At 40.9% G+C, this 12945-nt stretch overlaps 1 protein-coding gene across 1 annotated transcript in view; it reads right to left on the reverse strand.

The window, feature by feature from the left end:
* The window catches only part of LOC142200525 (ovalbumin-related protein Y-like), a 65760-nt gene that overhangs the window by 25109 nt on the left and 27706 nt on the right, over positions 1–12945 (reverse strand). The window contains exon 2 of the mRNA XM_075270952.1: positions 8403–8578. Coding sequence (XP_075127053.1) covers positions 8403–8570 — 168 coding nt within the window. The 5' untranslated portion in view covers positions 8571–8578. The remainder of the gene's footprint in view (positions 1–8402; positions 8579–12945) is intronic.

Raw genomic sequence — 12945 nt, forward strand, 5'->3', positions numbered from 1 at the left:
CCAAACACAGACAGACCCTGAGCCGGTACAGACTGAGCACCCATAACCTAGAGATGGAGACGGGGCGTCACAGGCAGACGTACAAGCCACGGGAGAACAGACTGTGCCAACACTGCGACCAAGGGGCCCTAGAAGACGAGACCCACTTCCTGCTACACTGCACCAAATACTCAGCTGTGAGGGCCGTCTACTACCAAAGACTCTCTGCCCACATCCCAGACTTTCACATCTTGAAAGTATACACGGTATCTATTTTGAGCGTATGGGAAGTACGGTCTATACTCTATGGCATGCTTGACACCTGTATGGGACAGGTATATTGGGCTTACAAACCGATGTATACACGGTATCTATTTGGAGCATATGTGTCTTCTCTACCTCCTCTCTTATACAATCTCCTTTACTCTAAGAAGGAGGTGCTGTAGTGGACTGGCTGCGTCTGTGGCAGTGAGCAGGGGTGGCAACTGACGTCTGGTCACATAGGTAGCTATGTCTACATCATAGTATTGTTCAGGAGGCAGGACCCAGGAGGCAGCACTCGGAAGGCAAACTTGGGAGGCAGGAATCTGGTGTGACTGAGTGTATTTGTCCCTATCAAGGCGGGAGGTAGCAGGTCACTTGTCTTGGACGGTTGGGAGCTATAGTATCACTATTCTCCATCTCTGTTACGTCATGTGACATAACTTAATGCTGAAGGCGCTGACTGCAACTAGGGCTTATTTTTGGAATAGGGCTTATATTTGAAGCCTATTCCAAAAACCCCTGTAAAATCATGCCTGGGGCTTATTTTTGGGATAGGACTTATTTTTGGAGAAACAGGGTAATTTTGTTTTCTTGTGTTGTAGAGATGCCCCTGGAGTTCCCTCGAAGTCCAGGGCCAGGTAGTGATTGCTACTCTGTACATGCTATAACTGAACCCCTGTTTTCTAGATCTCTGTTCTCTTACAATTTATAAAAGTCAGTCCAAGGTCATGTGATGGACACACAGGTACAAATGTCATTACAGTCACAACACAGTATTCAGAGCTTTGCTGTGTAACAAGCTGTGCATGTGCGTCTATCACGTAACCATGGACTGATTTTCATCCAAAGGAAGTAAATCAATCACAGAAAATAGAGATGTAGAACACTCTGCGGAACTGATACAAAAAGTATATTGGAAAATTATGTAACTTTTAAGTACACAAAGAGTATTGTATATTTGCTGAACCTGGACAATCCCTTTAAGTGTTAAAAGCATTAAATATAATGTAACATCATTAATTAAAAGCCATTGTATCTGAAGTGGATAAGGGTGTAACGTTAAACCCTGTTCTAATTGAAAATCCAGTTTCATTTGGCTTTGGGCATGTCTTATATCAGGGATATGGCAGGACATGTTTATACTCAGTATGTGATCTTCATTGAGTGGTAAGTTGGATGTACTTTACAATATCTTGTAAAAGCGAACAATTTTCATACCAAAAAAACACACTATACTTAACGTAGTTGCATTATAATTTTCATATGAAGTTTTTCGTATAAAGTTTTAAGTGTCTTTTGCAGGCAGTTTTTTTTTTTTAAGCACAATACGCCCCCCAAAAATTGACACACCATATTCCCATTCATTTCAATGGGAGTCAGACAAATTTTTTCAGATATAGGGGTGAAAAAAAGCATTAATAGCCTCTTTTGGTGGATTCTGCTTTGCAAACCGCAATTCATTTAACAGTTTTTGCAATGGGCTTTGTGAGGTGGAATCCTCCTAAAGATAAGTCATGATACTTTTTTTCCCTCTAGCTGAAAAATTAGCTAGAGGAAAATATCTGCTAATAAAAACCATTGAAATGAATAGGAGTTGGGAGTCGTTGTTTGAGGTGGGCTCTGTAACATACCCTTAGAGTTAGGCCACTTAGTGTTAGACAACTGGCATGTTTTTTCCCGGATAACACACTGACCCATTCATTTTTGTCAGCTCACGCACATGACCATGAATTACATGTGCGGGCTGACATTTTGGACCGCTAAACTCGGGATAGGTCCTCTTCTGCATTTGTAGCCGTGCTTCTGCGGCTGCAATTCATTGAAGTATGGCTGGTGCACGGGCAACACACTAAACCTTTTTATATTGCAGCTGACAACTAGGGTCCCAGCAGCAGGACATACTTATTTGCATACTTTGCATCTAGTTTAGGTCCAATCCATTATCTGCTTAGAAACCAATATATAGATGTAGCAATGTTTAACGTTACAAAAATTGTTTACTTGATTTTTTGCAATAGATTTCAAAAGCTTTTGTTGTTCTTCTGTGACATGTTATCACATTATAGCATGTTATCAGTGTAATATTATATTTTTCTCTATCTGTATATCGCTGTAATAACCTACTCTACTTTTTACCTATGGATTTCAAACCCTCAGAATTACAAATGTTTAATTTACTAAACCCCATGTCTTCCGATTTTTTACCTACCTAAGTCTGAATTAAAATTTTTTCCCAACCCTGTGGCTGTTGTAATTTATTTTAATACTTCAAGGTTTATAATGAATAATTAATTAATGAATAGTGTATTGCAAAGATTGTCAGTGTGTTCTCAAACTACAAATACCAACCACACCCTAATAATAATCGATATTTGTTAAGAGTCTTCCTTCCTCCCATTATTTAATAACATTGCTGAAGAGAACTACAGTCCTATGAAAAAGTTTGGGCACCCCTATTAATTTTAATCATTTTTAGTTCTAAATATTTTGGTGTTTGCAACAGCCATTTCAGTTTGATATATCTAATAACTGATGGACACAGTAATATTTCAGGATTGAAATGAGGTTTATTGTACTAACAGAAAATGTGCAATATGCATTAAACCAAAATTTGACCGGTGCAAAAGTATGGGCACCTCAACAGAAAAGTGACATTAATATTTAGTAGATCCTCCTTTTGCAAAGATAACAGCCTCTAGTCGCTTCCTGTAGCTTTTAATCAGTTCCTGGATCCTGGATGAAGGTATTTTGGACCATTCCTCTTTACAAAACAATTCAAGTTCAGTTAAGTTTGATGGTCGCCGAGCATGGACAGCCCGCTTCAAATCATCCCACAGACGTTCAATGATATTCAGGTCTGGGGACTGGGATGGCCATTCCAGAACATTATAATTGTTCCTCTGCATCAATGCCTGAGTCGATTTTGAGTGGTGTTTTGGATCATCGTGTTGCTAAAATATCCATCCCCGGCGTAACTTCAACTTTGTCACTGATTCTTGAACATTATTCTCAAGAATCTGCTGATAATGAGTGGAATCCATGCGACCCTCAGCTTTAACAAGATTCCCGGTGCCGGCATTGGCCACACAGCCCCAAAGCATGATGGAACCTCCACCAAATTTTACAGTGGGTAGCAAGTGTTTTTCTTGGAATGCTGGTTTTTTTTGGACGCCATGCATAATGCCTTTTTGTATGACCAAACAACTCAATCTTTGTTTCATCAGTCCACAGGACCTTCTTCCAAAATGAAGCTGACTTGTCCAAATGTGCTTTTGCATATCTCAGGCGACTCTGTTTGTGGCATGCTTGCAGAAATGGCTTCTTTATCATCACTCTCCCATACAGCTTCTCCTTGTGCAAAGTGCGCTGTATTGTTGACCGATGCACAGTGACACCATCTGCAGCAAGATGATGCTGCAGCTCTTTGGAGGTGGTCTGTGGATTGTCCTTGACTGTTCTCACCATTCTTCTTCTCTGCCTTTCTGATATTTTTCTTGGCCTGCCACTTCTGGGCTTAACAAGAACTGTCCCTGTGGTCTTCCATTTCCTTACTATGTTCCTCACAGTGGAAACTGACAGGTTAAATCTCTGAGAAAACTTTTTGTATCCTTCCCCTAAACAACTATGTTGAACAATCTTTGTTTTCAGATCATTTGAGAGTGGGCTGTCCATGCTCGGCAACCATCAAACTTAACTGAACTTGAATTGTTGTGTAAAGAGGAATGGTCCAAAATACCTTCATCCAGGATCCAGGAACTGATTAAAAGCTACAGGAAGCGACTAGAGGCAAAAGGAGGATCTATTAAATATTAATGTCACTTTTCTGTTGAGGTGCCCATACTTTTGCACCGGTCAAATTTTGTTTAATGCATAGTACACATTTTCTGTTAGTACAATAAACCTCATTTCAATCCTGAAATATTACTGTGTCCATCAGTTATTAGATATATCAAACTGAAATGGCTGCTGCAAACACCAAAATATTTAAAACTAAAAATGATTAAGATTAATAGGGGTGCCCAAACTTTTTCATAGGACTGCATATATCTGCTTTACATGATATTCACATTTACGCTAGGGCCCCATATGCCATAAATTCCGTGATCGCCCGCGGTGGAAACTTCACAGGAAAAATTGTGGCGTTTTACAATCAGGGCAAAGTGGATGGGATTCTAGCAAATACAATGCCCACTTGGTGGTAAAAACTGCGGTGAGGACTTGTCACAATTTCCAAAACCAGCGCGGTTTTGGAAATCGCAGCAAGTCAATTATACCTACGGATCGCCGGCGGTTTCCCCATAGGTATAATTGAAACAGAAAGTTCTTTGCAGAGAAAATCTCTGCAAACTTTCTGTCTAAAGCACTTCAGGAAGAACTGCGATGCGCTGTCGCTATGGTTTTTCCCGCAGTGCGTTTTTGCAACAGGACGCCACGTGGGGCCTTACCTTTAGAAAGGTTTTCCACGGCAACCGGCAGGCCATCTGAACCTCTTATTACTTTTAGCTACGCAGGTAAAAAAATTTACTGGGGCAGATTTATTATGCTCTATATGCCAGTTACCTGTAAACAAGGTATAAATAAATTGGACGTGTTTTTTGCAAATCAGATTTTTGAGCAAAAAAAGTAACACAGCCCACGCCACTTGGACAGAGACATAGTGTGAGAGATATGCTAGATTTCTTATCATATATGCCATAGCCATAGTGGGAGCGGCAGAGACTTAGATGTTATTTTGGAGTGGAGAAAAGGCACCATTTATAACCATTAGGGTTGAGCGATCGGGATCTTTTTAGGTGGGATCGAGGTCGGAGGTTATTTATTTTGGCTACTGGCCAAGCATTGTGGGAAAAGCTAACAATGTTAGCTAGTCTAGAGATGAGCGAGTACTATTTGAAACTGCCATTTCGAATAGCACACTCCCATAGGAATGAATGGAGTGTGTATCCGCCCACACTCCTAAGCCACAACAAGCCTCGCCTACTCCAAGCATCTCTAACACTAGCCTAGGGAGGCGGGGTCGCGCATGGCGCTCTGAAGGCTTGTGAATGAGAGAGAAGAGAAGCGAGAACAGCAGGGAGCGGCAGCGATCTGTGCAGGTAAGTGGACATCTAGGGGACCAAGTAGCCAGAGGATTTTTTTTTGTAATCTAAAAATTAAAGCGTTCAATTTTTGAACTTGATGCTGTGTAGTGAATAGGATCGTTTTTAAAATCTGAACTTCGATTGTGCTACAGACAGCCACCAAACCTCAGGAATATGGTTGTCAGCAGCTCACTGTCACCTCCAACTAACACAGGAACATTTCCATGCGGACAGGTAAGGTGCAAAACCTGTCCGCACATACTGACCACTGACAGGATAGAGATACCAAACTCTAACAGAGAATATAAAGTCCCAGGTACGTTCACCTGCAGCACACCCAATGTAGTGTATTTAATAATATGCATCAAATGTTCCACTGATAATCTGTATGTTGGAGAGACCGGACAGCAACTTAGAATGCGGATGAACTCACATCGCCATACAATTAAAGAACGAAGAATGGACCTCCCTGTACCAAAACATTTCTGCAATGAGGATCATAATATGACTGATCACATGAAAATTTTGGTTTTGGGAGGGAATTTCAGATCAAAGAGAGAACGACGCATTCATGAGTGTAAATTTATGAACCAGCTCCAAACACTGGAGAGGGGGTTAAATTTGTCACATGGTTTTATGTCACTTTACAGAAACCTGTGAACTGATAAGGACCTGTAAGTGTTTACATTGTCTCTACCAATTACTAACAAACCCCACCCCCCCTTCCTCCTGGAATTCTAACACCCTATGTGCCCTTTTTGTATATAAATATGCATCCTTCAGAAATGTTTTAAATTTACTTGAGAAAGGACCCGAAAGGTTCCGAAACGTCGTAATCTGTTATCATTATGAGTTAGCCATTAAAAAAGTATCAAGTACTGAAGACTATCAAAATTTTTTTTTCTATATTTCCAACCCACTGGCTAACACGGTACAAGAACAAACATTTTCCTTATAGTAATGAATTACTATGGGACATGTGGAGGGTCCACTATGGGATACTTTACTGGGTGGAGGGGCTACTGTCAGATATTATACTGTGTGGTGGGGCCACTATGGGACATTATGCCATGTGGAGAGAAAATTGGAGTTCCTCCTCCAAAGTTAGAAAATGAGCCTTGACTATCACTGCACGTGCGCACTACTCAGCACTGCACCTGATATGTCTATTCATGCATGGGGTTTCATGAATCCTTCCAAACAGTTACTGTATGATCCACAAGTGGCTGGAGCTTATATGGGGGTGAGAAAACACCTAAAGGTGCATTCACAGAACTGAAGAGAAACAATGATGCCAAGCACCAGCCTCCTTTTAAAGTGTCCAGTGGTGTCATTCTTACTTAATCATGACAGATTGATCTCCAGCCCTGTCCTCATCAACACCCACACCTGTGTTAATGGAGCAATCACTGAAATGATGTTAGCCGGTCCTTTTAAGGCAGGGCTGCAATGATGTTGAAATGTGTTTTGGGGGATAAAGTTTGTTTTCTAGGCAAATATTGACTTTGAATTAATTAATTATTATAAATAATTATTAAAGTAATTGCTGTTAAGCTGATCACTCTTTATAACATTCTGGAGTACATGCAAATTGCCATTAGGAAAACTGAAGCAGTAGACTTTATAAAAATTAATATTTGCATAATTCACAAAACTTTTGGCCATGACTGTACATTGCGAAAACACAACTTTTTTGTTGCAGATTTTGCTGTGTTTTTTTTTAAGCCAAGAATGGCTACAAAGGGATTGGGAAGTCTATAGAAAGCTCTCATACGTCTCCATTCTGCTCAGTCCTCTCCTGGCTTTGGCTCAAAAAACCGCAGCAAAATCTGCAACAAAAAAACTGTTTCCGAAACGTGGTGACTCAGCCTAAGGTTGGATATCCACATTCAGTCTTGTGCATGCAGTTTTTGAAGCTACACAGATTAAAAACTGTAACAGATTTTTTTTAGCTTTTCCATATTCTGGAACGCTACTTGATTCAGCTTGCAAACACTGATGTAGAATACTGATCACAGAATACTAATTTGGTTCAATTGATTGGTCTACAATAACTGACTCTGCATTTGCTTCTGACAATGACTTTTACTGCTTTCAAACCCTGATATTACCTTCTCTTGTTCCCAAATTGTATTATCATCACTTTATAAGTCCTTTTATTAATTCCAACTATTTCCCTTTTATTTACTGTAGATGCTTTACAGTCATGGGAGTAAAAGAAGTGTGTCTAGAAACATACACATAAATACATGCATACATAAATAGTATACACACTATATATATGACATTCAATGTATATAGACATTGGCTGTTTCCGTACATCAATATAAATGGTTAAGAAGTGGTGGAGAATTTAGACTAATCTCCTAAAGCAGATTCATCATTTCAGCCATGATTCTGTTCCGATGTATTGCAAAAATCACCATATTCTACAGCTCTTGTGATACTGGTTTACATCATCAGACCTACCCATGTTTGAGCTTGTCAGTGTCGCCCTACCCATTCTCTTGTAATTGGGAAAGGTGACATATTGCTTAAACTGGATTTCTCCAGTCTATTCTGCAATTTGGTATGTATGTATAGAAGCAGATTTTCTCAGTTGAATTATTCATCCCTGGAGAAGAGGATTGTGGCAAGGGCTTCACAAGACTTTTGGCTAACCCACATTACTATAGCAAATGTTCTGTAGCCACTCAGGCCTACCTGAATAAAAACCCCTTTCACCATCCACTAATAATAGGAACAATAGCTAAATAGTTACATAGTAGATGAGGTTGGATGAAGACATCAGTTCATCAAGTCCAACCTATAACCCTACAGTCTCCTACAGTGTTGATCCAGGGGAAGGCAAAAACTTCATGAGGCTCATGCCAATTGCTCCATTTTAGGGGAAAAAATTCCTTCCCGACTCCAATTTGGCAGTCAGTATAAAAACCCTGGATCAACGTGTCCTTAATAAGCAAACTGTATCAATGAATTGTGCATGATCAAGTATGACAAAAGTCAGACATTAGATGAAAAATAGTCAAAGGGTAAATTCTTAGATCTGTAAGACATGACATTTTGTAACATTCTTACCTTTTTCATTTGGCTTTCAGTTTTACCTTTAGCCCCAAGACAAACCAGTGCGAGAGCGGTTAGCATGCTCAGAGGGGACATCACAACATTTTCATCATGGCTTACTTGCTTTGCTAGGGCCACAGTAAAATTGTTATTTGCAGCAACTACAGCTTCAAGGGTGGACATAATGTTATCTAAAAAAAAATAAGAAAAGAGACTGGTAAAGTTTGATTGCAGTGAAAGCTCTGTAGTATAGGAGGACAGAAATATCAATATAGTATATGATTTCAAATAAATTGAAGAACGAAAAAATGAATACATAAGTTCAATGTTTTCGGTAAATAATTTCAGTATGTACGACTTGTTGGAATTAACTTTTAGAGGAGGTCTATGAGATGTCCAATACCTCTATATAATGCAACAACGTTTCTGGACCAAGTTCAATTTAACAGAAAGAGGAGGTTTCATAATCCACCATTAGCAGTTACTGTCCAGTATAGACTATACATTTTCATTAACCCTACCCTGAGCTAGCAAAATAATCTCCTGTTCATTTTCATCTTTTTAACAGAGTGGCTACTGGTTGCAAAGAGCAACTTTGTCTCTCCTAGGTTTTCCCCCATGTATCCCTATCTGAATGGAGTGGCAACCATGTTGCTCTATTTTCTTGTGTGATGAATGTTGGCCAAACACCAAATTCTGGTGAGGTCAGTTCACCATCTAATATGCATGTGGGTGTTTCCACCTGGTCAAAGAATAGACAGCAATTTAAGGCTAATTTATATCTGCTTTGGAGTCTCCATAAGTAATTTCTATAGAAGACTTCACCACAGAATCCTCCAAAAATTGGCAAAGAGAAATTTCCCGCTTGTAAGACTTTTCTCTCTGCTGGTTTCAGTATAAAAACAGTGGAAACCCAATGGACTCCCAGTGTGCCATATTATAGTCTATGGGGTCCATGGGTGTTCATAGGTAATCGCTGCTTTAGTGAACAGGTTCTCCATCCTTTGATTACCCCGTTGGACCCAACTGACGGAGAGCCTAGCACAAGTGTGAATCTAGCCTAAAGTGTATCACCAGTTTTACTGTCTGTTTATCTCACAAATTTCAGCTGATGGTCCCAGTAGGGGGTCACTTTGATTATTATCAATGGACTCTTCTAACAAGAAGGGATTGTTCAAATTGTAAAACCTCTACAAAAAGCATCGACACTTGAATCTGGAGTTTGCTAGACTAGATGGTACTATGCTTGCACCTAAATAAATCAGTTCCTCAATTAATATACCACCTTGTGAAAAGTTGTAGCTTATTAATAAAGTGTTAATATGAATACAGCAAGATATATTTATATATTTAAAGACTACAGATGAGCGAACAGCGTTCGATCAAATTGATATTCGATCAAATATCAGGTCGTTCGAGGTGTTCGATTCTAATCGAACATCAGGTGGCAAACTCACTAAAAATTTGATTCCCAGGGCCACACGGTGGCTCAGTGGTTAGCACTGCAGCCTTGCAGCACTGGGTCCTGGTGTTCAAATCCCGCCAAGGGCATAAAAACCATCTGCAAGGAGTTTGTATGTTCTCCCCGTGTTTGCATGGATTTCCATCCCATATTCCAAAAAAGACATACTGATAGAGAAAAATGTACATTGTGAGCTCTATATGGGGCTCACAATCTACATTTAAAAAAAAAATAAAAATTTGATTCCCCTCCCAGCTACTCTGGTGCGTTTTTTGCACCAATAACAGCGCAGGGGAGGTGGGACAGGAAATACGACAATGTAGGCAGTAAAAAAAATCGGAAAAAGGAATTGGTGGCCGGAAACAGATATCCTCCAAATTAGACGAATGGTGGATTTACCATTCAACTAATTTGGGACTGTGAACTATATGAATGTGAGACAGGGACAGATCTACAAGCAGGGTTAACTAGGGATAACCTTTATTTAGGGGGGTTAATGTCCCTCACCTAGCTCTTTGGGGCTCTATCTTGTCAGGATCCCTGTCAGCCTGCGATATGCGGGAGCTGACTTTTTCCCATAGGAATGCATTGGCCAGTGTTGATTGGCCGAATGCCCGTACACTGGCCAATCAACGCTGGTCAATGCATTTCTATAGTGAGATATAGCAGAGCCCGTGCAGTTAGCCTGGCTACTCCAGATACTGGAGATGAAAGAGCTCTGCACTACACCCAACCATCCCTCCAGCCACTCCTCCTGTACTAACACGACTAGCTCAGCTTGCCTATTCCTTAGTACTACTAACACGCTCAGCTCGGCTATTCCTTAGTATAATAGCCGATCTGAGCATGTTAGTAGTATTAAGGAATAGCCCAGCTGAGCATGTTAGTACTACAAATCCCAACCCCCCCCCAACCCCCCCGGTGTCCGCTTACCTGCAGCTCCCTGTTCTTGGTCCACTTTGGTCCATGATCCGGGTTTCAGAGCGCCCTTCCCCCCCTCTCCCCAACTAGTATTATAAAGAAGGAGGGGCTTAGGAGAGTGTGGGCGGGTACTGGGTGAGGAGACTCCCCGCCCACACTCTCCTAAGCCCTGCCTTCTCTATAATACTAGTTGGGAGAGGGGCGGGGCTTAGAAGAGTGTGGGCGGTGAGTGTTCCCGCCCAGTACCCGCCCACACTCTTCTAAGACCCGCCTTATCTATAATAATAGTCGGGGAGAGGGGGGCAGGGCGCTCTGAAACCAGGACCATGGATCGAAGTGGACAAAGAGCAAAGAGCTGCAGGTAAGCAGACACCGGTGTGGGTGGAGGGGAGGGGGTTAATCACTACACAGAGTGGGGTACATGCTGTGTAGTGAATAGGATAGTCGTTACAATCTCAGCTCTGCTTAATCAACAAACAGTAGTGTCCAATACTAAAAACTCAGCTCGGCTATACCGATAAACTGAGTGTGTAGTGTCCGATACTACAAACAGCTCGGCTATACCGATAAACTGAGCGTGTAGTGTCTGATGTAGGTGAGCTGAGTTTGTAGGAGATGTAGATGTAGGAGAGCTGGCAGATATGCAGCAAACTAACACACTCAGCTCTGCTAACATCGGCCAGCTCTGCTACATCTCTGGTGCAGCAGCTCTGCACTACACCCAGCCAACCCTCCATCTACTCCTCCTGTCACACGCATCTCGTGTGTAGCAGAGCTCAGCGGACACTCAGCTCTACTACATCTCTACAACAGAGTGTAGAGATGTAGCAGAGCTGAGTGTGTGCTGAGCTATGTTACACCAGAGATGTGTGTGACAGGAGGAATAGCCAAGCTGAGCGCACGGCTGGCTCTGCTTCATTTTGCCATAGGTATGCATTGACCAGCGTTGATTGGCCAGTCTTACAGCATTTGGCCAATCAACACTGGTTCTTCTGGAGGAGGCGAAGTCTAAAATCGGACCTGAATGGAAACTGCTGTGGACGGCTCTTAGACTCCGCCTCCTCAGGCAGAACCAGCGTTGATTAGACGAATGTTGCAGACTGGCCAATCAATGCTGGTCAATGCATTCCTATGGGGAAAAAGTCTGCACTGGCATATCGCAAGCTGACAGGGGATCCCGACATAATAAAGGTACTTGATGCCCCCAGACATGCTTCCCCTGCTGTCCGAGTTGCTTTCCAGGGTGTTAGCATCATTTCCTGGGGTGTCTTAGTGGACTTGGTGACTCTCCTGAGTCAAATAGTGGGATCCCCTGTAGCGAAACATTTTCTCCCATAGACTATAATGGGGTTCGATATTCGTTCGAATATACAAATATTGAGATGCTATTCGTAACGAATATCGAATCTCGAACTTCTTACTGTTCGCTCATCTCTATTAAATACTAAATCAATGTAGACATACCATATATGACACAAAATGGAATTTGGCACTATACAAAATGAATTAATTTCAATAATACTTTGGAACATAACCTTTTACTGCGATAGTCTTGATAAATGTAAATGATCATTCTAAAGGTTATAGTTGTATGACATCAAGACTAGTTTAAGTGCTTTGCATTTAACTGCAGAATTTACATCAAATAAGAGAAAACAATCTGTTATCTGTTATATTTTCAAGGGATTCAAATGATTTACATTTCAAGCTAAAGTATTAGGAGAAAAAGCAATAACCCTAACAATTGAGTAATACTTTGCATCAGTACGACAATAGAGATCATAATCATAGAAATGTGATAAATTATACACGCAGTTATACTTACATGGTGTGTCTTAGATTGGCAATTTTGTAGCAGGAGTTTTGGATTCAGAGGTGTAAGTCACATTTAAAGTCCATAGCCACTCCTACTGACCTTGGTGCAGGAGAGGGTTTGGCACTATTGGGTATGTTTACACAAGAGAATGTAAATCATAAACTGTCTCAGTTCCTTAGTACATCCTAACCTTATTTATGGAACATATTTTACATCGACTTAAGAAATGGTGACAGTTAAATCTTAAATAGTCTGAGTTGTTTCAAAGTAATAAATGTAATAAATATATGTGATTATGTGTAATATGTATTATCAGAGAGAAAAATCTTCCTGCTCCTTTTCGACTAATTTCCAAGTCT

Source organism: Leptodactylus fuscus, chromosome 4, assembly GCF_031893055.1.
Source record: "Leptodactylus fuscus isolate aLepFus1 chromosome 4, aLepFus1.hap2, whole genome shotgun sequence".
Taxonomy (NCBI): Eukaryota; Metazoa; Chordata; class Amphibia; order Anura; family Leptodactylidae; genus Leptodactylus; species Leptodactylus fuscus.